General features: G+C 43.0%; 1 protein-coding gene and 1 long non-coding RNA gene across 2 annotated transcripts in view; one reads left to right on the top strand and one right to left on the bottom strand.

Moving 5' to 3' along the window:
* The window catches only part of LOC118082750 (uncharacterized), a 139800-nt gene that overhangs the window by 63622 nt on the left and 48540 nt on the right, over nucleotides 1-27638 (top strand). The window contains exons 12-16 of the mRNA XM_060273266.2: nucleotides 4733-4805; nucleotides 7777-7851; nucleotides 11261-11382; nucleotides 15800-16012; nucleotides 18799-18920. Coding sequence (XP_060129249.2) covers nucleotides 4733-4805; nucleotides 7777-7851; nucleotides 11261-11382; nucleotides 15800-16012; nucleotides 18799-18920 — 605 coding nt within the window. The remainder of the gene's footprint in view (nucleotides 1-4732; nucleotides 4806-7776; nucleotides 7852-11260; nucleotides 11383-15799; nucleotides 16013-18798; nucleotides 18921-27638) is intronic.
* LOC148686261 (uncharacterized) overlaps nucleotides 1-27638 on the bottom strand; it is a 54627-nt gene that overhangs the window by 11844 nt on the left and 15145 nt on the right. The window lies entirely within an intron of this gene.

Here is a 27638-nt window from a genome sequence, read left to right as displayed (position 1 = left end):
TCCATACTTAACCTGAAGTGTAGTTAACCTGAAGCGAACTTTCCCATTGAAAGTAATGGAAAGTGGATTAATCCGTTCCAGACAGGTCCGCGGAGTACTTAAACAGAAAATACTCAAACTGAGGCGTACTTAAACCGAGGTATGACTGTAACATTAATATCCCTGGCTCCTTTGTGAGACCAAAGTGGAATCAAATTCCACTGTGCTGAGATCAAATTCTGATCAGAAAAAGAAACTCTGAATTTTGCATTCAGTAATGACCATAACATTGCTTTTTTAAACGAGGGCATGCCCCCTTTTGGCCTGACATTCCACAACTACACTTGAATGACACTGTCTGGAACTCACTCAATGGACCAGATGGCGAACCTTCAATTCCTGGCATTTGATAGTTTATCCACAGGTGATGGTCCCATAACCTTAGCTTGAATTGAAGTATTGTTGAAGAGCAACAGGAGTTATTGTTTGGAAGTATGTTTCATTTTTGTGGGTAGGAAAAAAAGGAAGCAGTAGAATCAAGCTGGAGAAAGACAGGTTTAGAGCCAAATTAGATGTATCATGAAAGCATGTATATTTTTCCATTTGTTTGTATGTTTGTTTGTTTAAACTCAAACAGCTTCAAGATACAGTTTGAGAGGAAATGGCAACAGGAAGTATGGAGTTTTTCTGCTTAACCATTTTCTCTTCAGATGCCTTTTCTGTAAGAGAAGCCGCTTGGGAGACGGGTGATTATGAATGTGGAAAATGGTGGAAGAAAGATTAAATAGCCCTTACTCCTCCTCCTCCACTACCACCACCAATCTTCCACTTAAACTTTCATTCACCTAAAGTTGCTTTTGATTTTTTTAAAAAAAAAAGTGAAGAAAAAGCTCCCTTTGTTCCTGTATCAACCAGTTCATTCCACTGATCTCAGTTTAGTTCCAATATTTTTTTGAAAATTGTTGCTGTAGTGCCTCAGTCATTCACAAGTTTTTCTTCCAAGTGTCCTCAGAAGGCAATAGGAAATGCTTGTGTTTCCTCCCTCCCAGTTTCCGTTATTGCAGATGTCATGGCAGAACTTACTTCTTTACTTTAGCCACTTCCTTCCTGCACCTTTCTAGAGAATGGACACTTACCCCTTCCTGGGTGGGCGCCTGTTGCGTGTTCAGACCCAGAAACCTCCCCCCTAAATAAATTCACACATGACTCAAATTTTGGTTTGGTTTTTGGCAGAATTTAGGCCACAACTTTATTGATTACAGAATGACCTCTCCCCACATCAAATGGGAGGTGACTTTTGCATGGTCGTGCGCAGCCCCCTGGATCCCAGTGCGGCTCCTGGTAGTTCGGTCTGGCTTCCTCCCCAGGCAGGATACCTGGGGTCTCCGCCTTCCTCAGTAAGCTGCTCAATCCTGCCTGGGGAGGCATTGCCAGGGGATTGGCCAGGTAAGGGGAGGGACCGCCCTGCCCACACAATAGAAGGCGAATCTTACCTGCAAAGCGGCAGTCAGTTGGCTCTGTTGTGTATTGAGTCAAAGGATTTTATATCTGCATTACTATTGTCTGTATGTGCTTTTCTCACACCCTCCACTCTCTCAATTAAGTCTTTCTTTGCAGGTTAACCTCTTCTCCACAGGTACGCAGGTGCTGCTATGTCAAGGTCACTGTTGAAGGGCCGGAAAGGAATTTTCCTGCATTTGTAGGTTTCGCCTTTCCCATAGCAAAAACGTCACAACTTTGGCAGTTTCAGGCATTGGGCGGAATTCTTTAGTCTATCTTCCTAAATGGGGGGTGGGGCGTGAAGCGGTGACCCACGCCCCCCTTTGCAGGGGTGATACCAGGGTTCCCCGTTAAAGGGGTCTTGAGGGGAGGCATTAGCCATACGCTGAGAGGTTGCCATTGCTCTCCCCTCCAGCGGTGGCAGGCGGGGGGGGGCAGGCTCTCTGCTTGAACATATGTTCTCCAGAGCCAGCCCCATCCCCACACATTCTGGATAACCCTGAAGTCTCCCAGATCCCCGGCTGAGCCTGAGCCAAGGTCTCCCTACATCTGAATCTTAATAAAGTTGTGGCCAATTTTAATCCCATAGCAAGTTGTCTTGAGTCATTATTCCACTCAGGGGTCACCTGGGGTTTGGGGGACTTTGCTGTCCATGCAAAGTGAGTGGTTGCATATGGTCTGAGCCTCCTGATCCTACTAAAGTCTCTGCATATTGAGTCAGGCTGAGACTCCTTCAGATTCGGATCTAGGGGTTATGGTTTCCTTTGCCTAACTAGTCTTCGCTGCTACTGGAATGACCTGCCATCTCCTACAATTATTTGTATTTTCTTCTGCATCTTGAATTGAACCAGGATACCAATCACACGCATTTCTGCAGGAAGTGATACTTCTGACTGTGCAACATACACAAGGGCATAATTTCAATTTAAGGGGAGGCAAACAATACCTCTCTTGTGTCTTCCCAGCTTCCTGTTACCATTTTTTCCCATCTAAAAGACTTGGTGTTTTATGGGAGGGGGCACACATTTCACCCATTTGTTTGTTGTTGTTTTGAGCTGACTTTTTCAAGTATTTCCCAGGGAAGCTCAAAGAAACAAACAAAGAGAATGTTACTGAGCCAATTATAGATTGCTGACCTGGCAGTAGAAGCAATAGGAGTGTACAACCTCAGCCTTTGTGATTGACTGGAAACATTAACCTTCTGCATCACAGGAGCAACAGTAGGAACCTGGCTGTCACAGGCGCGGTAGCGGCTACTCTAGAGTAACGACTCCTCACGACGTTGCATTTTCATGCCTTTATTATGTGCAAACTATTTACAGTGCAGAGTCAGTACTATGTACATGTTGTCAGTCTGGGTCAGAACCTCCGAATGGAGATTCCCGCGTTTTCTTCCAACAAAGTAGCCTGGGAATACTGAATCTCCGCCCCCGTCGCTTCTTGCGCAATTCCGGGGCCGGCGGGAGCGGTCTTCTTGCCGCGCTTTCCCTGCTTCCCCCTTCCTTTCCTAAGCGGAGCAGTGGCTCTGCTACCCTGCCTGAGCCATGCCCTCTACTTCCCGATTCCTCGCTGGAGTCATCCCCCTCCCCGCTCCCACTGGCGCTGGGAGAAGAGCTTGTGCTTAAGATGGGAGGGGGCTGTCTGTAGCTTCTGTCCCTCACACTGGCTTTCTGGTCTTCTGCCTTCTCTTGGTCAACACAACAGTATTCTCTGCATTCTGTGCTTCAGGCACTAGATCCCAGTTCAAGTTATACTGTAGAACTTAGCAACCAGCAGTAACCATAGAAGTATGCTCCTGAGGTTGATTTGAGTGCAGGCTTGGCCCTGCTAGATCATCTGAAGTGCGATGTCATTGGCTCACGAACTGGAAGGCATTGTTTTCTATTTACAATACATGCGGCGGCCATTTTCCATGCATCTAATTGATACATGACCACCGCCATGCAGGTCATTTTCGACCCGGAAGAGGGCAGGGGGTGGAATGGGGACAGAACAGGGTATAACAGGGTGGGGCAGGCTCATGTGCCCTCCACCGACATGCACAGGGGCCAGGAATTGAACCCCCCATGCAAAATGGTTGCCGCCTGTATATCACAATTGATAAAGATGGCCTTTCTATAGATGTCTACTATGAAGTAAGGCACAATTAATTCAATGGAACTTTCAAGTAAGTTTACAACATTGAATTATATTATTAGGAAATTAAAAAAAACTACATTCAGAGCTACTGCTACATGTTGTTTGATCAGGAGTTAGTTCTGATGTTACCAAGTCCTTTCTCCATCAGGGAATACTTAAAAAAACCTTCTTAGCAAGCTGTTACCTCAAGCCATCAGTGAACTAGGAACGTTCCAACAAAGAAGGAATACTGACTGCAAATTGTTAATGACAGATATATCCAGTCCTTTATGAGAACATGGCCACCCCAGCTATTAGACAGACTGAGACCATTTGCCTCTGACTGCTGATTTAGGGTGTCATGAAAAGGCAGCAAATTGATAATTATTCAATTTATTATTATTATATTTTTATTGTCAGGGAGTGGGGAGAGATGCTTGTGGGTTGTTGTTTTTGCCTGAGATGTCAAAATAAATTGGTTGGAGCTTGGACAAGGGCAAAATTTGCTTCCCTACCTCAGGCAGCAAAATGTTTTGGTTCAACCCTGCATGAGACTGCTCTGTGATAAACGTGGACCTCTATGCCAGACTTGAAAACATACCAAATAAATGTCTGTGAGATGTTTTCCTAGAACTCCATGACATTTTGCTCCAGCTCCATATCCATATGTGCCATTCTGCTGATTTGCAACATGCTCTGCCAGCTCAAATGCAATGAAAATCTACAACTTGTCCCACACCCTACTCATTTGTCCAAGCTTGCAGTGCTGGGAATTGGGGTTTGTCTGATTGGCCACCCACTCTCATTCCAGTTCGGCTAAATTCTGTTTGCACCCTTTTATGTTGAGAAAGTTAGAATAGCAAAGTATGAGCAAGCTAAGCTAAGCTGCCAACAATCCACAAGCGTCTGCTTCTCTCACTGGTGCAAGGATCCAAGATCAAACAATATTTTCTTTAAGATTCCCTGACCAAGTATTGGATTTAATAAGTGTTCTCATGCCCTGTCCAAACTTTTGTGCATTTCTCCTTTTATAGAGACATATGGAGCTGTCGCTCTTTAACAGAGACAAGAATGTTAACTCAAAGTCAGATGCTTGAAGTCTAAGGTTTCCTTCTCTTTCCATTTTTTTTTCCAGATGCGAAGAAGGATGAGACACTCACAAGAACTGGATTCTGCATCCCAGTCTAATTTCAAGTCTGATTCTGAAGGTGGGCTAAAAGGGGTTTGGATATTTTTAGCCACAGAATATGCAAACCACAGAAAGTATGTAAACTACATGTGCATATTTGCCTGTCCTTTTCAAAGGAACTGCAGTTGAAAAAAATACGTTGCCCACAAAAAGCTGGCGGCCTGGCAGGTCAGTATCGCAGCTGAAGCCCCAAGAATGTTCCTGGCTGCTTTGCATGCTAAAATGTACAGCATTATAAATAGTGTTAAATATCTTAAGGACTAAAAATAAAAAAAAAGATGTTGCACTTTCCTAAAAAGCGTATGTGCAATGCACACCCCAAAAAACATGCTAACCAGCCACTCATAGCTGCCAATCCCATTCACTGTTTTAGAACTGTAAAGCCACCTAACAAAAGCATGTTTTCCATAAGAAGACTTGCTCTTCCGAACTTGCTTTTGATGCTTGTTCTGTAATATTGGTGATCAGCTGGTCACAGATACCACCCTTAAAAAAAGTAGTCTCTGCTTAGCAGTAGCAAGACTCCAGGGGCGTTAGAGGCACTAACCTAGGGTTGTGTTTCCATTGGAAAACCAAGGCACAATGGAGTGTCTTAGAAATATGGTTTATTTCCATATATTTACACCTGAGTTTTAAGAAGAGGGGGTTCACAGCATCTACATCCCAAGGGGGGGGTTGCCCTCCCCAGCAGCACAGCATTAGATTCAGAGGCATGCTAAGCGCCACCCCCACAACAGCTTGCTCCAGCCAGCCAACAAGGCTGCTGCCCTTCAATCCCCACATGGAATCCTGCCCACTTCCTGCTCTTTCTTCCCAGAAACCCCTGCTCCCCAAACCTCCGCTGTAAAAGGACACCCTCTCTTCCTGTGGTGACATCACACACCCGTTACCTTGGCAACCTCCCTCTGTGCCTGCCAGAGCCTTCTGCCTGGTTGATGGCTTCCATTGAGGGGCCATCAGCACCATTGTTGGCCATCAGCATCAACCCACCATCAACCCACCATTTAGCCCTTGCTAAATTCAGAAATTTATGAGTTTTTCAAATTATGACCCATCACTGAATGTAGAGATTGTGGAGAGTCTGCCCACTCCAATTCATAACAATGTAAATCACATAGCATACATGCCTGCTTAAAAGCATATAGGAACATCATTTGTGAAAACAACTGAACAAGTGCTCACATCCTGTACAATTGGCTTAAGCTGAGGAGATATAATAATGTGCTATTTATCCTGCAATATGCCCCATGAACATCACAACCCAAGGGCTATTTCTGATTGGCTCTGCTTCTCAGTTGGGCCTTTGGAAGACAGCACCAATAATGGGGTGTACATTGAAACCAATGGGCTTAAGTAATTTGATTTTTGCAGGTCTGCTGAATATCACCCAGTATTCCTTGTGGTGCCTATGCAGCCCCGGGATACATTTTGCTGATACGAAAAAGAGGCTAGGAAACTGTAAGGGGGAGGGCTTATAGGGAACAGCCCCCCCCCATCAGGTCGAGCTCGTCGCAGAGCAGCAAGTCCAGTAGCGGATCAGATTACAGGAATCAGGAAGTAGAGAGGGAGGAGAGAGGCTCTGACAGCATGTGAGAGCCTCAACACCGAGTAGAGAAGGAAGCAGCTGGGAAGAAAATGACGGGATTGGCCACTGGAGAGCAGTCAGAAGGACAGCCCTCCCCCCTGCGACGCCTGAATTGAGGCGCACAACACCCCGTAGTGCGAGAGGGAGGTGCTTTGGGGTTCCCAAGCTGTTATGTTGGGCGCAAAACAGAAAGAAGCCATTGCGAGGTTCTGACTCAGACTAAGCAGACATGTTTTCCAGACTCTTTGCACTGTAAATAATATGCACAATGAAGAGACCTTAAAAACAAGGAGGTGTGGAGTGTCGTTACTCAAGAGTAACCTCTGACAGAAACTTTTTCACAAACAGATTTTCTGAAGGGTGGCTCTTTAAGCAGCACTCTAGCTGAGACATCCCCGCCCATCACTTTGCTAGGTGAGATGCGACAAATTATAGGTTTTACCATGTTGCTTTCTATTACTTTCCCTCTAAAATCTCCATTTCATATTCCTTATTAAGACTGCTTTCTATACAGTACTCTGTTCTTAGGAGACAGGAAAGTCAAACTTTAAACATGTGGCTACTTCTAGGGGGAGACGTGGTACTTACTAATCCAGTTTGTAATGCTGCGGTATACAGATTAGTGCAATAAAAGTTATTCAAGCACTAATCCAGTTACACATTCTTAGCATGCATGCACATATATTTTTTTCCAGGGGAGGGGGAGCTGCATGCATAATAACTTACCATGTTAAAAACTTTCAGATTTAGGATAGAATTATGGGAGCATTCCCATGGCGCAGTATGGAAAACAGCCCTAAGAGCGTTGATTTTCATTGGCACCACATTTCAGTGGCACCACATCAACATAACAAAACTTATTAACATATTCTTCCTGCCAAAATTAACTAAGCACAGAACTGTGTTGTTATTGTGGTTGGAATCACTATTCTTTCCCTCCCTATTCCTTTTGACTCCCATCTATCCTTTGAGTTCAGCCATTCAGAGTTCTACTTGAAGGACTTCTGCTGCCGCCTCATCTGGAGACTGCCCTGGATTGGATGAGCCATTATACGAAAGAGCTGAGAAATGCCATACTGGGCACCCTGTTTTGCTGCAGCAATATTTATCGTTTAGATAGTACTTGAAATTTGAAAGTACAGTACTTCCGTTTGGAAAGGAAGGTAGCATCATTCCCATTGTATAAACGAGGAGCTGAGACTGAAACTGGCTTAGGTCACTTCCAGGTGACCCATTTATTGAGCATACATCCTGAGCATACATACACTAAGTTTGTGGGGAGGTTAGGTGATAATGGATATTTATTTAGTATTCCTTCTGATTTGTTTGCAGAAACATCACATGATGTTCCATCAATAATTTTTTTTACTTGCAGTGAGTTGCTTGTTTGTTTTCTTGCATACAGGAGAATTAAAAAATGGCACCCTTTACCTGCAGCGTGGAGACTTGCAGCCCATTCAACCGCTTCATTCCACTGCAGGTATGTAAAGGTAAAGGTAAAGGACCCCTGGATGGTTAAGTCCAGTCAAAGGCGACTATGGGGTTGTGGCGCTCATCTCACTTTCAGACTGAGGGAGCCGGCGTTTGTCCACAGACAGCTTTCTGGGTGATGTGGCCAGCATGACTAAACCACTTCTGGCACCAGGGAACTTGATGCTGGACTAAATGAACCTTTCTCTCATAACTCTCTAAGGTTCTTTGATATATTTCTTGAAAAGTAAGAGAATTAGAACACATTTAGGCATAGCTGCCAAGTTTTCGCTTTTCTCGCGAGGAAGCCTATTCAGCATAAGGGAAAATCCCTGTAAAAAAGGGATAACTTGGCAGCTATGATTTAGGGCAGAACTAAAAACCTGTAATATACCTGCGCCAGGCTGTTACCTTGAAAATAGGGGAGTTGTTGCAAAGAGAACAACAGATTAAGGTATTGATCAGGGTTCTAACTCCCTCATCTCCACACACATTATTATTTTTTTAATGATTCCTAAGCACTTTTGTATACTGCTTTCATAAGGTGAAACAATTACAGCAATTGGGTGGGTGGGGGGAAGGTTAGCGTTTCCTCTTTTTTTGAACAGGTCTGGTGTCGAGCAAACAGTTCTGCCTTACAATGCATCCTTGTTGCCACTGCAGCAGGGACAGAAAGACAACTTTGGACTCACTTAAAATAATCTGCGAAGAATCATGAAAGAATATGCTTTTTTAATTGTTTGAGTGAAAAAGTCAAAAGGTGAAATGGCAACAGTTTCAGCCTCTGAGTGATAGGTTATAAAATGCCTGCCCAAGTCATCCACAGAGATCTCTGACTGAGAAAGCATTGTGTAGTCAAAATGTCTCTGTAGTACGGTAATAACAATAAGAGCTCAGGGACGAGCTGGCTCCATCATTGTTTGAAATATATCCCCCCCCCCCCGGTATTAAATGTGCAACTACTAGCTTTGCCAAATCGACAGTTCAAGACCCAGGGACTCTTTGGAGCTTTAGCATCTGAAAAAGGGGAAATCTTCAACGCCCCAAAACTTCATTTTAGAAGGAATAAATGTGCAACATGAAGGAGTTCCCTAACAGCCAGTCAGTGGCTTTGTACACTGTTCTATTATAAATGATGCTTCTATGTTATTTTCCAAAACAGTGCCTGGATGACAAGGCTGGAAAATTTCTGGAACTGTAAAGTACTGGGAAGATGACTAAGTAAATCAAAGCATCAGTAGCACACACCATGCCTTACTTTGGGTCATAACAAAAAGAGATTCCAGATAGCCCTTATTTTAAAGTAGACTCCTTATTTTAAAGGGTTTCTATTTCAGATCATCATAGTTCCATGCAGGACTTAAGGAAAAGGAATCTCGTTCATCATATTCATTATAGATCTTTGTATTGAGGGGCCACTAATAAGGAGGAAACCCAGGAATCCTAGAAACCACTGATTTCTAACAATATATGTTCGCCTTCAAATAAAAATGGGCAGATACTGCCTTTCTTTATGGCTACAGGTGCTACATCACTTTAATGTCAGACAATCCTACACAGAAACTCTTGCTGTACATGAAATTTGTTCATGTGTAAGCTGTTAACCATGCATTTTCTTCATGCTAACACAAACTTTCATTTTTGTCATTGGCTAGAAGAAAAATTGCCCCCAAAACATGGCAGACCACCTTTCTCTGTCAGCTGCCCTTGTGAAACCATTTAAAACATCTGCTCCATGCTTTTGTGTGATGCATAGAATCCGGTATACAGCATGGCTCTCAAAAATATTTTCTGCTTTCATTAAATAAAAAAGTATAGTTGCCTGTGTCTTGCCTGCATCTTGACTGTGTGAAGAAGAACTTGAAAAATGAGGGGTTAATGTCAGGTGAGCACATTAAAGGCAAGTGGGGCTGTGCCAGGATTTCCAAGGCTCACTCAGTGGCTGGCAACCCAGTGCCCTTCATAATGCCAATCTCCTGTGACTACCCTTTCCTGGCCTTGGAACGGTTTGGGTGCCAGACTTCACAACTTTAAAGCGTACTTGGCTCCAGTTCAGTTAGGAAGATTAATTAGGAACTAACCATTTCATTGAAGTGCATCCAAGCCAGCCTCCCCCCCCCTTTCTTGTCAAATTCATGGTTTGCCTCTCCTCATTATGGTGGATCAAGGTGTGCCTGTGTTTCGAGACATTTCCGTAAGGATGTGATTATGAGAGAGACCTTTTTGTGGTCCTTGGTCTCAGAACGCTCCAAGAGCTGCCAGTTTCAGTCCATTGCAGCTGCAATGTTCCGAGGAAACCAGGATGAATATGGCTGATAAGTCAGGCATGCTTCATCTTTTCCCAACAACATTCTTGTATGGATTACAGAGCAATCTGACATGCAGGCTTTGCCAATTAAAACAGCTATGGAAATGACTGAAAGTGTTTTCCTTGGCAGCATCTGGTCATCCTCTTTACCGATTGAAATGAGCAAGGGTTAATTTGATTTAATGCGTGTGAAAAGTAATATTCCTCATACGAGGATACCTCTCTCTCATTTTTGGCGTTCCCGATCAATCCATTCCACGAATCCTGTCCCAAAATCAATGAATAAAACCAACTGATTTAAACCAGAAAGAGCTGAACAGCTCTCTTTTGTTGGAAGTGACTAATGGCAATTTAATAGGAGACAAGCCGCTCAGAAAGCCGGTGCTCATTAAAGAGCCAACTTTCAATTGCCCCAATCAGATAATTTTGTTTGAGAAAACATGTTAAAAAGCTTCCCGTCCATCGTCTCTATTCCTTCTGAGATGCTTGACCACATTCAAGATTTAACTTTATCACTGTCAAACAGTGATGGGTTGCATCCAAAGCAGCGCTACAAGAATGTTCCATCAGCACAAGGTTTTCTGCTGGTGTCATGGAACATTTTCCCCCACTCCTCCCCGCAGTGTGCCCCCTAAATCTGTTCTAGAGTTTCTCTCAGACTTCTGGAGCAGATTTTGGGAGGGTTCACACAGGGGGAGAACAGAGGAGAAAGTCCCACTGCCTATCCAGAAATCCTTGAGCTGGCAGGATGGGTTAGTTGAATCCTGCCCTGTGTATTGCTGGACTACAACTCCCATCATCTTTGAACATTGACTATGATAGGAATTTGAGTCCAGCAAAATCTGGAGGACCACAGGTTTCCCACCTCTGCTGTAGGAACCCTGAGGAGCTGCAAGTTGCTGACTGCCTTCAGTATAACGTTGAGAGATCTAAAGTAAACCAATAGTAAATAAATAGTAAACCAAGTAAATAAAAAATTTAAAAAAGATGCTCCAAGATATAGCGAGCACATGTCTCTGGTAATTAAAACAAGCAAACTATTCGCACTGCTGTATTACATTTGGTTTTAACAGATTTTGTCAATTATATTTCTGTTCTTCAATTCTTTCAGGAATTCATGAAGTGAGTAGTGATCCAAATAAAGAAACCTCATCACTGTCAGCTGTATCTCTTCAATCAACTGGCATGTCTGAAGTTAGCAGCAAATTAGGCATGGAAAGTTTTCCTTTACAAGTGAGAACAAAAATTGGATGCATTTTAGTAGATTATTACACAGAATTGCTTAAATCCTACTTGTTAAAATTGGATGGAAATATGCAATATCATGTACTATATACAGACTGGGATTTTCTGTTTAAGTCAGAGTTCATTGTAAATATAAGGATGGCTATGCAAGGGTGGCTGTGGCTATAGGAAGTGGTCAATATTTTTTTATATAAAAAACATGCATGGGAGTTGCTGATTCTGTGTTGAATCTGCAGGTGACTCTATACACTACATCCAGCTTTTCTAATAGAGCCAAATATTCTGGGAAAAGGAGAATGAAACAGCTGTGCAAATAATGCTTGCTCGAAGACTTTTAGACATTTTAGTGTTTTTGTTGAAACATCTAAAAATGATTTCCTTTGTACAATTACAAGATCCATTACATCTGGTTGCAGCGAGATTACCTTTTTATTAGAAAGCAAGCATTGAACCAAGTAAAACCAAATGGTTTAGAAAGTTATTGGTGATAGCCAATGCCAGTAATATTCAAAGTAGACTCAAAGTGAACTCAATGAGCCTAAGTTACATAAACCCATTGATTTAAGTAAATCTATTCTTAAACTCTTAAATGGCGTTTCCGTGCGCTGCTCTGGCTCGCCAGAAGTGGCTTAGTCATGCTGGCCACATGACCAGGAAGCTGTCTGCGGACAAATGGCGGCTCCCTCGGCCTATAAAGCGAGATGAGCGCCGCAACCCCAGAGTCATCCGCGACTGGACCTAACAGTCAGGGGTACCTTTACCTTTACTCTGACCATTAGCAACATTGGATATTACTTTATTAAGAGTTACTTACTGCAGTTAAGTTCACAATCACTCACAGGTCACAGTTACAATATCTATAATAGGTAATTGGAGTGTAGATGTTTTACTTATTACTTTCCTTAATTTCATAGCTCACTATACAATCCAGTAGAATTATCAGCATTTTACAGAATATTTTGCCTTCACAGCTAGATTGGGCTGGGCATCCTAGATGCATCAGATGTTAGCTTGCACAGTTCATCATACATTTTTCATACAACTTTATTTCTGTACTGTACATATTTTTGCTACCAGCTGAATTTCTGATTCTCACCTATGTCATCAGGACTTTTGTGATGCTCTTCATTCCAAAACCATAGGTTTCTCTTCCATTCAAACCAAGAGAGATCAATTGTGTGTGCCTCCTATAACTTCAGTAGCATGTTCTTTTTTCCTAATTAAGAAATGCTCCTCAATATTCCAAAGCTGGGGTAGCTATTTTAAAAAAGTAATATGGCTATGAGAATATCTTAACTGCACCATTAACGATTGGGGATAGAGGGGGGAATCTCCAAACTTGAAATGAACACACGAGAGCCAGGACAGATTTCAGGTTTATGGGGTTTTCATCCGCCTTAAACCATGTCTAGGGTTTTTATAAACTACAGGGCATGGAAACTTTTTTCATGGTGATGATTCATGGGGCTACAATGATGTTTCTCTAAGCCAGTGATCAGCAAAGTTTGCTTTCACAGGATGTGCTATCTTCAATGAAACTGTAACGGTCAGGGGAGATTCACTGTGTGTGGGTGTGGTCCTGTCTACCTTATAAAGTGCTGTGTCTTCATGAAACAGCCATCTGTGTTTAGTTACACAGTTTATTTGAAGGCAGCTATTTCTGTCCCATTTCAAGGAAGATTCCATGGCTGGAGTCCTCTGAGTCCATATGGCAACCCCCAAAATAGTTCTTTCCTTAAAACACACACAGAGACAGACACAGGTGCAAAAGAAAAAGGTAAACAAAAGCCAAACAGGAGAGAGAGAGAGAGAGAGAGAGAGAGAGAGAGAGAGAGAGAGAGAGAGGGAACTTGTTCAGTTCTGTGCTATGTGTGCATCTGTATAGAAAAGGCAGAAGGAGCAGAAATGGGCGGGAAAGAGACAAAGGTTGCCTTTGTCTGATAAATGCATTTTCCAACCATTTCCCCAAAATGTGTAATAAATCTACAAGGCTTGCAGACCATTTCCCTTCAGGCAAACAAACACCAGACCTGAAATGCTCTAGATGTTTTATTAAAATAATAATAACATTACAGTCCCTTTGAATTGTTTGAACCATCCTCCCATGCTGCCTTTAGGAAGCTGCCGTCAGTGACAGTGACAAGCAATGGCTCTACAGAGTTTCCAGCAGGAATCTTTTCTTGGCTTACTTGGAGATACTAGGGATTGAACCTGGAACTCTCTGCATGCAAAGCATGTGTGATCTGATGGGGCTACACCCAATCTCCTTGGTAAGCAACATAAACAGAGCCAATTGCTTAGTTCCTGCCCAATCAAAATTTCTATCCCTCCTGACCTTGCAGTGATATGCTAGGAAGGTGTCAAGTAATTGGTTCCTATATTTCTATATTCAGATGCTTACCAGAAACCTAAGAGAAAGTGTCTGGAAGTATGGTGTGTGTGTGTGTGTGTGTGTGTGTGTGTGTGTGTGTGTGTGTGTAACAGTGTAACAGCATGTAACCATATTCCTTTATTACCTTTGTCTCTCTTCCCTCCTTCTCCCTTCATGCAGTATAGAAGACAAGCAGTCTGGTATATGTCCATGTGCTTACAATACTTTGTAAAGCGCTGGTGGTACTGGGGAAATAATAATTTTGTCATTGAAGTAACCCTCCTACATCTTTGTGCTATGAGTTGACATTGGTATGTTGCAATTTGTTCATATACTGGTGATTTTTGATGCAGAAGTGGCCTGAATTAATAGTAAAGGTAAAGGGACCCCTGACCATTAGGTCCAGTCGTGACCTACTCTGGGGTTGCAGTGCTCATCTCACGTTATTGGCTGAGGGAGCCGGCATACAGCTTCCAGGTCATGTGGCCAGCATGACACAAAGCCGCTTCTGGCAAACCAGAGCAGCGCACGGAAACAGAGCAGTAGCGGTGCCTACTTATCTACTTGCACTTTGACGTGCTTTCAAACTGCTAGGTTGGGAGGAGCTGGGACTGAGCAACAGGAGCACACCCCGTCATGGGGATTCGAACTGCTGACCTTCTGATCGGCAAGCCCTATGCTCTGTGGTTTAACCCACAGTGCCACCCGTGTCCCTGAATTAATAATGGCATGACTTAAATATGGGGAAAGGACCTGAATTTGATTTACCAGAGGTGCTGTCTTTTGCCCAAGATTGAGGGGGCCCAGCACGTGCCATGCATGTGTGACGTCATGTGCACATAATGTGTTGCTTGTGTGTGGTGTCATGTGCCTGGTGTGCGATGTCATGTGCACACACCAAGCACAGAGTGGGTTCAGTGGCCTTCAGCTCCTCCTCTCTCGTGCTTGGCTCTGCGCTCGGCCGCTTCCATCTGCTCCATCTTGAGGGTGGGCAGCCCCCCTTCCAACAAATATTGAGGCCAAAGACACCTCGAAGGACATTCTCAAGATATTTATTGTGGATTGGATACAGTGGTAAATTAAGAGCAATCCTGAATTAAACTTGCTAATAATAACAATCAGGACCTTCACTCTGCCTTGTTAGGTAGAACTGCTCTTCCAGGACTTGCTGGAAACTCTGGGACAAAGAAAAGACACTGTCACAACTTGCAATCCAGTCATGCACAATTGTTACAGGAGGGGTTTGGGGGTTCAGATTTGCATTATAATGTTAATTGTTTAATGTGTAACCCACCAAGCTAAATGTAGCCTGCCAGCTGAATATTGTGGTGCTACACACACACACGCACACACACACACGCCTTGTCCTAAGCAAAGAGCAGAAGCAGGAAGTTCATCAAGTCCGTGACTCCCTGGTAGAACACAGAACAGTGGATAGGTGACATTCAGCCTAGTGGATCACAATATATGCAGGCCTAGTGTAGCACTCACTTGGAAATAGTGGAATGTTATGACACACAAAAAAGACGGGGTAGCCATATTCTTCTCATACAATGTCCCTGGGAGGCTACCAGAAATGGGAGAAGGTTGAACATTTGGAACTGTTTGTTTAGAGGGAAGGGGTGTTTGGTAACAAAAAGGAGGCAAATTTGCTAGGATTCCTATGTATTTTTAGCTATGGGAGCATGATATTTTTATGAACATGTTGGGCTGGTAGTCATCATCTTAGATTTCACAGAATGCCTTGTTCCAAGGGGGACATTTTTGGGAGAAATGGCAGGTCTCTCTCTCTCTCTCTCTCTCTCTCTCTCTCTCTCTCTCTCTCTCTCTCTCTCTCACACACACACACACACACACACACACACACTACATGTAAGGTTGCCATTTGAACAAGTGGGAATGGAACATGCAAGTCCTATGAATAACTTTTGCAACGGGTGGAAATGGAATGAACAATGGAAACAATGTTATGAACATCCACCTTTTGCTGGCATAAATTCATTTCAATACTTTCGTGTTTGCTTTTTTGCACAGCAAAGAGAAAGTATTTCCGATACTAAGAAGAACAAGTATTTGGTTTTTTCCACTGACCCAATGGAATATAATATGCCACATCAAAGAGAACCAGATTCCCTGGTACATCAGTATACTTCTACTGAAAGAACGAAATCACATCCTGTTCAGCCAGTCGCATTCATACCATCGGATGCATTCAAGGAGTGTAACGACAAGTGCAAACAAAAAGTAGTAAGTATATCAAAGCCAAATTCACACCCGAAAACAAAGATTTTGCTTTAAAAAGAAAGGACATCATACATACATGTGCTTTAAGCTGTCCAGAGTGGCTGAGGAAACCCAGCCAGATGGGTGAGCTATAAATAATAAAATTGCGGCTGCTGCTGTTGCTGCTGTTGTTATACATGTAGGTAGATAAATACTGTACATGGATAGTTGAGATTACCACATTTGAAATAAAAACATCAGCTAGCAGCCTTAAGGGAAATATTCCCAAATCCACACTATTGGGTGTGTCATTGTGAAACCTTACTGACAGTACAATCCTATATATAGAATCATAGAGTTGGAAGGTACCCTGAGGGTTATCCAGTCAACACACCCTCTGCAATGCAGGAATGCACAGCTGCCCCATATGGGGATTGAACCTACAACCTGGCCATAGCTGTCAAGTTTTCCCTTTTCTCGCAAGGAAGCCTATTCAGCATAAGGGAATTTCCCTTTAAAAAAAAGGGAGAACTTGACAGCTTTGAACTGTTCTAACCAACTGAGCTAAGCTGTGTAATGTCTGTTTAGAAGTGTTCATTGGAGTTTAGTCACAGTATAGGACTGCAGCCCTGAGAACAGTGTTATGTGTGAATAATGGGTGATGCCCGACATTAGTTCCATTGGATGGTATGCAATGCTAGTCCTACACAAAATAGACCTGTTGGAAGTGAATCGACATGACTTAGATTCATTGATTTCAGTGAGGGTACTCTGACTAGGAATTAGTTGACTTCCACCCATCAATTAATGGAAATTAATGGGTCTACTCTGAGTATGACTAATGCTGGACACCACCCAATGGAATTACAAGCCTGGCATGGCTCTGAGGGACCACCCTTTCCAACATCCACTGTCTGAAGAAAGGGCTTGTTGGGACTTTACTCTTTGATGTTGCAGCTTCCCACAGAAGCAATCAACAAGTTGGCCGGTGGCCAGAAAGACTGAGCAGAGGGAGTTATTCTGCCTAGAGATATGGTCCCTGGAAACAGCTATGCTATTGGTTGAGGTCACCTATATGAGCATGATGACTCATCACTCTCCTGTGGATGGTTGGATGTTGGTTTGAGAGTAGTGGTTGTTAGTGTTTGGAGTTTGTTCAAGAGAGTTTAAGATCCGTGTCTGTTCCTGTATATAGTAACTTGTGCACCTGCTGTAAATAATAAATCTCTATAGTAAACCAAGTTACTAGTCAGCAGCGTTTTGTTCCTACTTCATCCTACCCGCTTGCAACTGATTGCTTCTGAACAGTCTGCGCGAGCTCTGCAACAATATACAATACCCAACAGGACTATCCCTCCATGGCCAAACATTCCTAGGGACTGAAGACTAACATCCCAGAGAACTTACCACAAATTAAGTTTATTTTTGCCTTTCAAACTTCTGCATTTGGATTGAAGAAAAGAATTTGCAACATCAGGGAGAAGAAATTAAGCCACATGCGCTGATGTTAGTAATGAAGACAGTAGGGAGTTCCGATAGATACATTTGAAGTCAAAAGAAAATTACTCTTTGGTGAGACAGAAATGATCTCACTTGAATAATATTTTTCCTGAAGCTCTTCTCTCAAAACCGATGGCAGTCCTTCCAAAACAGAGAAAGAACAAGAGAGGTTCTTGGCATCCAAAAGGTCTTCCCAGATTTCTGAGTTTCCTTTCAATGCAATAAACTGTGTCCTAACAAAACACTTTCTGGAGAGCAGGTTTATGTTATTGTTAATCCAATAAAGGGAGAAAGGACGGGGCTAGGTTTGTATATGGATCTAGCATATTGAAAAGGGGCAGAGCTAAGTATATTAGCAATGTCATCATATTTCAGTAAGTAATCATGCTGAATTAAAGCAGGCAATCATGAGCAGGGCAAGGCAAAACAAATGCAGAAATATACTTATTTGCTCTCAAAATTCAAAGAAGCTCTTGGGCACCCACTTCAAGAGATGATTGGATAGATGTTTAGGACAATGGAATAAGGTGCCTCTTCACACAAAGTATAACCAATAGTTGAAAGTGACTCCATGGATCCCTGATGTATATGGCTTTTAGAAACTGCTGTTTTCTATACACAGTGGGCTGGGTGGCTTTGGGTAGAGTGATTTATGGTAGTAGTAGATGAGAGCCTATTCTCTGAATGTGCTTACTTCGGTATAATCTTGCTCAGTCAACAAATATGAAGTGGTCAACTGTGCTGTTCACTTGTGTCTTGGAAAGTGGACTTCAGTTGTTTCAAATACTTGACTGGAATAAGCAGTCCTGTGATAAATAAGGGCATTGTGCTTTATGAACAGACTGTTTCCCTCATAAGCTGCTTAAATTCTTTTCTAATGCATCAGTTCTATTTTTTAAAAAAGCCATTAAAATTACAACACGGGTAGCACAGAGGATGATGACAATATGAGGCCAGGAACTGTTTGAAAGACTAGCAAGTAGCTGCCCTGAATTGTAATCCTTAACAGAACAAGTGATCTGGTTTGTCTCCTTATTTAAATATCACCACCCCCTGCAGTTAAATAATAAGCCTTCTTCATGTTCAGCCTTTTTTTAAAAAAAACTGGCTTACTTTGACAAATTTATAAGCATTGAGGTCTGTCTAGAATTAGTTCCAAGGTCTTCTCGCTCTCATTCTCTTTCCTGCTCCCCAAACTGCATTCTAGAATTTTTGCTGCTGAAGCAAAAGCCTTGTGAAAAAGGAAACTCTGAAGCAAAACATTACCAAATATGTCTGCTCTCCTGCCCACGTCTTTCTTATTTCCACAGGAAAAGCCTCCAGACGCTGGTGACGACAGGCTAACCAATGAACAAGCAGCAGAGGCTCTCGTCACTGGGAAACAGGAGGGCGAGTGCCTGCCAAGAGCTGGTTTCACGAAGAGGAAGTCCTTGTAGGTACCACAGTCAGCTAGAGTAAAAGGGACACTGTCAGCTGAAACGTCAGCATAGTCAAAGCGTATCTGTTTGAAATTGTGGCCTACCTTCGGGAATGTCTCTTATTTTCCTAGCCAACTTTTCCCACTCTTAAAAAGAAGTTCTCTTTTTCTTTTGAAGCTGTGCTTTGCAGTCAGACACATGTGCTATGTGCTCATGTTTCTTCTCTGTTTTGCATACAGAAGGTCCAAAGTTCAATTCTCAGCATCTCCCAGTAGGGCTGGGTGAACCTTCTGTCTAAAGCCATGGATAGCCTCTGTCAGAAGATGGGCCAATGGTCTGACTTGGTATCAGGCAGCTTTCTGTGTTCCTGTGTTCGCCCTTCTTCATTTAATTAAGATCCATTTCTGTACTTCTAGCCTTACTCTGCTGGGCAGCAGAAAACTAAGTCTTTGTCCTCTTGTGACAGCCTTTTAGGTACTCATCCTCCTCTCCTCTGGTGTTCTTCTGTTCTCCAGATTTAAATATACCCAGTTCCTTTACCCTTCCTTGTAGGAGGACGGTTTTTGTTTCGTTTTTTACTCCGAAACCATCTTTGTTCATCTAGGAACAATTTGCTTACATCTTTCTTAGCATGGAAAAATATTGTTGGTTTTATTTTAGAATGCTACATGAGCAAATGTGTCTGCCATTTCTTTTCTAATTGCTTGCTTATGCAGTTATGTAATTGGATGGCAAAAGCAAATAATTTGGTTTGAGATCTTGGCCCCCACCAGTCTTAAAGGTAATGGGAAGAAGAAGGGATGTGACAAAATGTGGAACTCAAATTCTCTGAGCCCAGGTAGATCCTACCTGTCTACCGGATCCTTTAAATTGTGATGGGCAGAGCCCTGCTGCAGTCTGGAAGGGGGGTGGGGAATGGATTTGATGCTTGTTGATAAGTGATATCCTCCATGTACTATTTCCTCCCTCTGCTCTCAAATGGACATTTGGAAGCCCATCTAAATGCAGATGTTGTCAGCAAAGCTGTTCCGTTAGACAGCATCTGTTCTCGGATGCACATTTTGATGTGCATCTGATTTAACCTGGCACAAACCATGAACATTTTTTCATGGGTCTAAGCTTGTTACATATTTATTCAAGGAAAAAGCCACTGCTACAAAGAATTTACACTGTTGTTCCAGCTTGCCCTGCATGGCTTTAGGTCTCGGGATGAAGCTGTGATCTGAAAATTACTTTTCCATATATTTATGAGTGTTTTTGAGTGCATATATGATGCTATTAGAATAACAAAATCTGCATGTCCACTGTGAGTTTATTTTGGTCTCTGCATGGTGCTCCACACCACTCAAAAAGTAAACATGACAGACACAACATCTAACATCTGTATTTAGTAACGCCTCTGTTCACAGCATCAGCAAAACGCAGCCTGGGGCTGCTTTTTATGTGGAGGCACTTTTCCCTAAAAATAGATATGTTCTCCCTCCCCTTTGAATGTGTCCATTTCTGCACAGTGGGGACATCACACAAAGGGGGGAAATGGCACCAAATTGCACATGCCAATCTGCTCTGAGAGTTAACTCCCCACAAGTTAATTCTTCCAGTCCTGTACTTCCAGAAAAAGAAGAGCCTGTGTAAAGTTCCTTGTATGTTTCTTTGGAAGAGTGATTCCTTAGTACCGGTATCTCTGGGCAGTTTCTTTGAGCTGCTCTTTGTTGGAACTTTTAGGGTCCATCACTATTTTGAGGTAGGATTGAATCACTTACTGGCAAATTTGGGTTATGCCGTTAAAGTGGATTTGGTGCTCTTGCTCAACAAACCTGTTCTCCCATCCCAAAAAGAGAGTGGGGGGTTTTCTGATAAAGGAGGTGGCAAGAAAGTATATTGTAAAGTATGGGTTAGGCGTAGGATTGCTTGAAGTGGTATCACTCCAACCAACAAATCAGAACTTTCCCATTGAAAGTAATGGAAAGTGGATTAATCCATTCCAGACGGGTCCATGGAGTACTCAACCTGAAGCGTAGTTAACCCGAAGTATGAGTGTAATTGGTTCTGGAAGTCCGTACTTAACCTGAAGCGTACTTAACCTGAAGTGAACTTTCCCATTGAAAGTAATGGAAAGTGGATTAAACCATTCCAGACAGGTCCGTGGAGTACTGAAACTGAAAGTACTCAAACCAAAGCATACTTAAACCGAGGTAGGGCTGTACTCTCCATTTCCCCTTTGCTTTGTCTGGCACAAACATAGATGTGAGCATGTGTGTTTGGTTTTAATGGTTTGGTTTCTTTGTTTGTTTTTCCATGAGTTTGCAGGCCAAAGAGACAGTAGGGAAGAGAACAAGGCTTCCATGCAAGCTGTTTCAAACTATTAGGTGCTTGCCTCTAGTAAAATAACTGTTATCTTAAAGCATCTTCCTATCACACCAAAACCAAGTGGCCTGTGATAAACATGAATGCCACCACAGTTACTTGGGCATGTGGGCGTGTACTGGGGAAAGTGCATCCCACATTATGTGGGCATAGAGGATTTTCACACCTTTCTCTTAGCCAGATAGATGGGGCTTATCAACTTGGGAAGATAGACCATCTAGGAGGAGGAAAACTCTGATCCTAAACATCCACTGTCTTGAGGAATGTTTTTGGGGAGAAGAAAGGGTTAAGGAGTAAATCCTACAAAAATGGAGTGGAGTCCCTAAGGTGACTTGTACGCCTCCTCCTGGCAACTCCTGCAGCCAAGCTGGTGCCAAATGTATTGCTTTTCTTTTCTTTGGACCACATCACCAAGGCTGAGGGGGGGGGTCTTGTCAACTGGGCTGGCCAGGATCTCCATGCACACTGCCCAGGCTTGTGGCCCAGGGAGGTCACCTCAGTGCTGCTAATGCAGCGATTTAACTTCACCCCTGGAGGAGCACTTCATTGTCTCTCGAGACTAGGCAGATGCCAACAACTCTTAGCCAATACAAAGACCACAGTTTATAAGTTCCAGCTATGCCTGTCATTTCCTATTAATTGTAGTCCTATGTGGAATCCTATTTCCTGTCTGCATCCTTTTTTGTTTCTGAGTAGAAAGTTGCGGAGAGAAATAAATTATTGGGGTGGGGGACTGGTTGAGTTCACAGTGTTCCTTCAGGGCCTTGCTTTGCTTAGATGCTTTACTCTGGCACTTGTCCAAGTATGGCTTAGATAAAAATAGCCAGGGCTAAATATTTACCTCTCTTCTAGTAGACGAAACTGAGTATCAACCTTCTCACTCTGCAAATCCCGGGATTTACCAGTGTTTGTCAGCTGGAATTCTTTCAGAGGTCCAATCTGATGAAAGCCCAAATAAATGATTACTTCAATGCAGAGTTTCACAAGATGTTACAAGGGATTAGGGCAGGACTGAGCACAGGGGTGCCATTTTTGGCAGCAGTCTTGTGTCTCCATAACATCTAGTTATGACCAAAATCTGTTAGAATCACAGATTCCAAGCTGTGTTGCCGGGAAACCTATCAGGGTTTCCCCAATAAGAAGATCATTAGTGGACAAAATTTCCTACGTGTATGGATGGGGAGAAATTCAATTTAGCTCATATTTAAAAGCAAACCTACCTGATTCACAATGCACAAACCAAATCATAGCTAGCCTTTGAAGTTCATACTTCTTTGAATTTTGTGACAGTTTTCTGTTCATCTGTCTGTCCCTCCTTCCTTTCCTCTTTAATTTGCAAAGGCCGATATAAATAAAGCTCAGTTTGCCTTTCCATTTACATCTCTGCCATGGTTATGTAACTGGTACACCTTGTTGCCATAACAGCTGCTGGCTTTCAGTCTAACCCTTAACAAACAGTTCTACCCATCAGGCTGGGTAAACTCTTATATTGGCATTTCTAGATTTAGAGAGCCAGTCATGTTGCTACTGTCTCCTGGTTATGCACCTCCCAATTCCACTGCCTCATATGCACACCTTTTACATGCCCACATGGTCTCTCCTCTACATTTGGACTTCTGTGCCTGGTTCAGGAAAGCCGCAGTGAATTTCTGCTCCTTGAACTTTGTTTTCTTGGATTTCTCTCCACATCCATTTCCCACTCCAGACTCATAATATTTTTCAGACTCTGAACAATGGATTAGCTGTTCTCTCCAAGTAGGTTTCCAGAAACAGGCTTTAGAGTTTTGCCATCTGTTTATCTTTCTTAGTATTCCAGTGAGTAGCTCCTTTATAAACTTTGCATGCAAATAACACCAAAACACTGAAAGGAATTGTTTGTTTTTACTTCTGAGGTGGCTACCATTGCACGTGAGTATCCGTGTGGGCAGCAGATCACAGAAGCGGTGACAAAGGTGACAAACATTACTTTGGGTCAGCAATGAGACGTGCTTTATTTATGGGATACAAGGAACATGGCCTGGAAGGGGGGGGGACACTAGCCGGTCACAATCTTAAGATATGGGATGACAGTTTCAACTGGATCATAGGGCCAAGGAAGGGCAAGGGGGAACATTCAGATGCCCCTTTTCTTGTGCATTCATGATGATTGGTGCTCATGATGGTATCAGAGAGGTTATATGTCACCTGATGTAGGACAGGTTTCTGCACAGCACTACTTGTTCCACAGAGATCCTGAGGGATTTCCACCATATAAATTGCACTGTCCTTCATTACAAGGACTGGCTAACAACATCCTATCCTCTTCCCCAGTTTTACAAATTCATACCTACTAAAGTTCCTGACCTTCTTTGGCAAATGAACCCCCCATGTAAATTATTGTGAGGTGATCTCAAGGATATGAAGTTTTCCTATAGGTAAACAAATCAAAGCGAGGGATTCAGCATTCAGTTGAGAAGGATATCAGCTGCTCAAAAGCATTGACAGCACGACTGCTCACATGCCATTTAACTTGGGAGGTCTTGAATCTGTAGGTCTGCTTACCCATTATCACTGACTTGTGGCAAGACATTGCCTCACTCTCTGGCTTCTGTAGGGCTGCTGACATGATTGCTTCCAAACGCCCCCCCCCCCAACAATGACGTGATTATTTTTGTTTTTATTTTTAGCACATCTTTTGCACAGATGGAGATGTGGTAGTCTTGTATCATTAGTTACACCCATATCGTGTATAAAGATCAGAGTTCCTGTCCTATGCTATTTTGTTTCCTTCACAAGATTCATGAGGGTTTGAAATATTTGTAAACATGTTTCTCAGATTGCGTTACCAGCACTCAGAAAGCAAGCTGGATACACAGTAAAATAGTCATCATCTGTTTTCCTTTTTTGCAGCAGCAGCAGCTTCAGAACTGTTAGTCTGATAATTCTGAGCATTCCCCACTCCTAGTGAATAGTTCTTTTTCTCAGGGCTGGATAAGAAGGGGAGGCAGGCCTCAGGATCATGACATTCCCCTGGGCCAGTGACCTTTGATATTCTCCCTGTAAAGGGCCATGCCCGCTGATAAGAACATAAGAGGAGCCAAGCAGGATCAGGCCAGTGGCCCACCTAGTCCAGCATCCTGTTCTCACAGCGGCCAAACAGATGCCTGTGGGAAACCCGCAAGTGCAAGAAGATTCTCCCTTCCAGCTACATAATGATGGGTGCTAACTAAACAAATACATATTTATATTTTAAGGTTTGGACTCAACAAAGTCACTGAGTGAGTGGAATGTCAGGGACTGGCTGGACACTCAGGAGTGGTAGTCAGATACTGATACGTGGGCACCAGGTGAAATGGGGTTGGAAATAACTTGCAAGAAGGGTTCCATGGTCTGGGGAGATCTATAGCAGCCAGGAGACAAGAGTTAGAGGCAGGAGAAGCTGCAGGATTGGAGAGTGAAGAACACTTGACGCAGGAGAAGGGACAGATAAGTAAGGCTAGTGTAGATGCAAGGGCTTCCTCACCTCCTCCTCCTCCTGCACCTACTTCTCCTGCTCCACTGTCTCCAAGGACCAGGTGAGAATTGTAGAGGGATGAGCAGAAGCAGGTCACACACAGATGCAATCTTTGCCTGCTTGCACACAGCTCGGGTGGGGAAGATAGATAAGCTGGGGCGGGGCCTCTCTTTTGCTGCAACTGCCTCATCGAGTGCACACCTAGGAGTAGTTGAGAATCATAGGACTGATAGACATGCTTTTTCCTAACTTATAAGTGTACTTTAGACAACAAGAAGTTAATTCCTCATTTTGTACATTCCTCCTCTCCTCCCTCTGTGTGCACCCCACATCCCCACAAATCTTCTCCATAGGGGTGCAGGAAACTAAGAGCAGATGGGGGAATTGCAGAGGTGCATGCAGTACACGGGGGTGGAAATTAAGTTCCGTTGCATGTGGAAGGCATTCTGCTTGTGCAATAACTAGTTAGATTCAAGCCTGTGGCAAGGTTTTTCAAGTGGCAGTTTCGACCGCAAAATAACTGCAGGTAACAGGAGATGTCATGCCTCAGGGACCTCTGCTTGCTGCACAGTCTGTTATGAAGACACAGAGGAATTGTGCGGTTTAGGATCAGAAAACATTTTGTTCCCTGATTTTGCTTTCTCGCTTTCTTCAGGCGGCATTCCCAGCCAGAAGAAAGTGAATTTCTGCCAGAACATAATGGATTTTAATCACCCTCATATTCAAACATAGGGTATGCTAAAAAGAAAATAAAAAGGGGGGGCGGGAATCCACCAAGCCTTCTACTTACTTGGGGTTTGATTATTTGCTATGATGAACAATAAACCAGAAGAGCAACATTTCTTTTATAATACTGTAAACTTAAATGACATTTTGCTTAAATAATCTGACAATGAGGGAAATGATCTGGCTGCAGCTCATTTCTATAAACTCCAAAGAGCAAACAATGATCTCATCGATACTGCAGTTGTTTGCCAATGGGAGTGGGGATGAGCAATTTGTAAGTGCAGGAAGCAAAACTCACCCCAACGAAAAGTTCAATGAAATCAACAGTACTCCATCAAAAGGAGACTTTCCCGTCTATCCTAGAGATTGCCAAAACCTTCTGTGCATAAAATAGATGTTCTGTCACTGAGCATTGGCCCTTCCCCATCTAAGAGGGAATGGACCATATAAAAGCCTGCCTTTGTAATATTGCAGATATTAAAAGTGGAAGGGGTTGAAGGAATGGGTAAAAAGTATCTCGAACTAAACAAGGCCACAACTGGCCTAGTCCGAATGATTGCATGTTACCTCCAGGAAGCAGAAGCAATACACCTCTGAATACCAGTCCTGGGGAACAACAGTGGGAGAGGGAAATTGTATCCAGGACATTCTTGTTGGCTCTCCATAAAGTTTATGGCATAAGCACCCAGTTGGTCATTGTGGGGAAGAGGATGCTGGACTAGACATACATTTGGTTTCATCCAGCTCTTATGACCAGCTCACTGCAGCCATGCTAATGCAGCTATCAGGGTTTGGCCCTAAAAGGTAGTCTATCAATATTATGAATGAATGAACAGAAACCATGGATGATGTAAACATTGCCAAGGCTTCTGCCATTCCATAGCCTGGACACTGCAGGATCATGCTGCAAAAATGTAGTTGGTGGATAAGCCAAAGTATGTCTTCACTGCTTGTACTGTATCAATTTTGCCATTGGGGCCTACTAGAATAGGTCCAATCCAATACAACTTGCACACCATAAGTTGCAATCTAAATATATAATTAAACCATTACAGTTGTTATAGAAAATTATAAGGGGGTTGCAGGACACCATTATTAATGAACAGAGAGGGGTGACCGAATCTGACAGCTGCAGTTACCCAGAATCCCTCGCAACACCACCCTCTTCACCTCTGCTCCACTCCAGAGACCCGCACCCCTCCCACTTGGACTCAACCCTGCCTTAAGGAAGGCTTAAGGATCAGCATATGCGCACATTTCCACATGACTAGCAACTTGGGAGCCATAATTCCCTGTCAATGGTATCTCATTCACAATGGAAGACTCCTCTGAACAAAAGACAGTGATCAACTCTTATGAAAATGTTAATTTCTCTTTGTTTAGGAATTCACACCTGGGAGGGGTGATAGGAGGACTAGGAGAGGTGTCAAAAGTGCTCAGATTTCTACCTTGAACCCTCCTTTTTTGTGAGGTATTGATTACATAGCTGTGATGTAGGAATGATGTATTGGGGGCGTTTCTTGGTGATGGGGAAACTGATAAAAGTGGAGGGTCTCTTTTGTTCTGGGTTCCTCCCTTGTTCTCCTGCGTGAGGGGAAGGACCCTGTTGCAACAGCAAATAAAGGCTTTGCTTCTCAAACTTCTCTGGTTATATATTCTCCGACCGATGGAGAACCCAATAAGGCTCTTGTGTACCCCATAAGGGAATAAGAGCAGATTTTTGCTTGGAACACAGTGGTACCTTGGTTCTCGAACGCCTTGGTACTCAAACATTTCGGCTCCCAAATGCCAAAAACCTGGAAGTAAGTGTTCCGGGTTTCAAATGTTTTTCGGAAGCCTGATGCAGTTGTAGGTTATTGTTTCTGGGACGCCTGCACCAATAGGAAACAGTACCTTGGTTTTCGAATGTTTCAGAAGTCGAATGGACTTCCCGAACGGATTACTTTGGGGAACCAAGGTACCACTGCATTTAAAAATAATGACAATATTTTGATATTTTGAGTTAATCTTCTACCTATTATTATCATTATCATCATTATTATTATATTTATACCCTGCCCATCTGGCTGGGTTTCCCCAGCCACTCTGGGTGGCTTACAATACATTAAAAATTGTAAAACATTGGACATTAAAAATCTCCCAATAC

The sequence above is a fragment of the Zootoca vivipara genome, chromosome 3 (assembly GCF_965207765.1).
Source record: "Zootoca vivipara chromosome 3, rZooViv2.hap1.1, whole genome shotgun sequence".
Lineage (NCBI taxonomy): Eukaryota > Metazoa > Chordata > Lepidosauria > Squamata > Lacertidae > Zootoca > Zootoca vivipara.
Note: the sequence above shows the minus strand (reverse complement) of the source record. Positions and strands in the feature narration are given on the sequence as shown.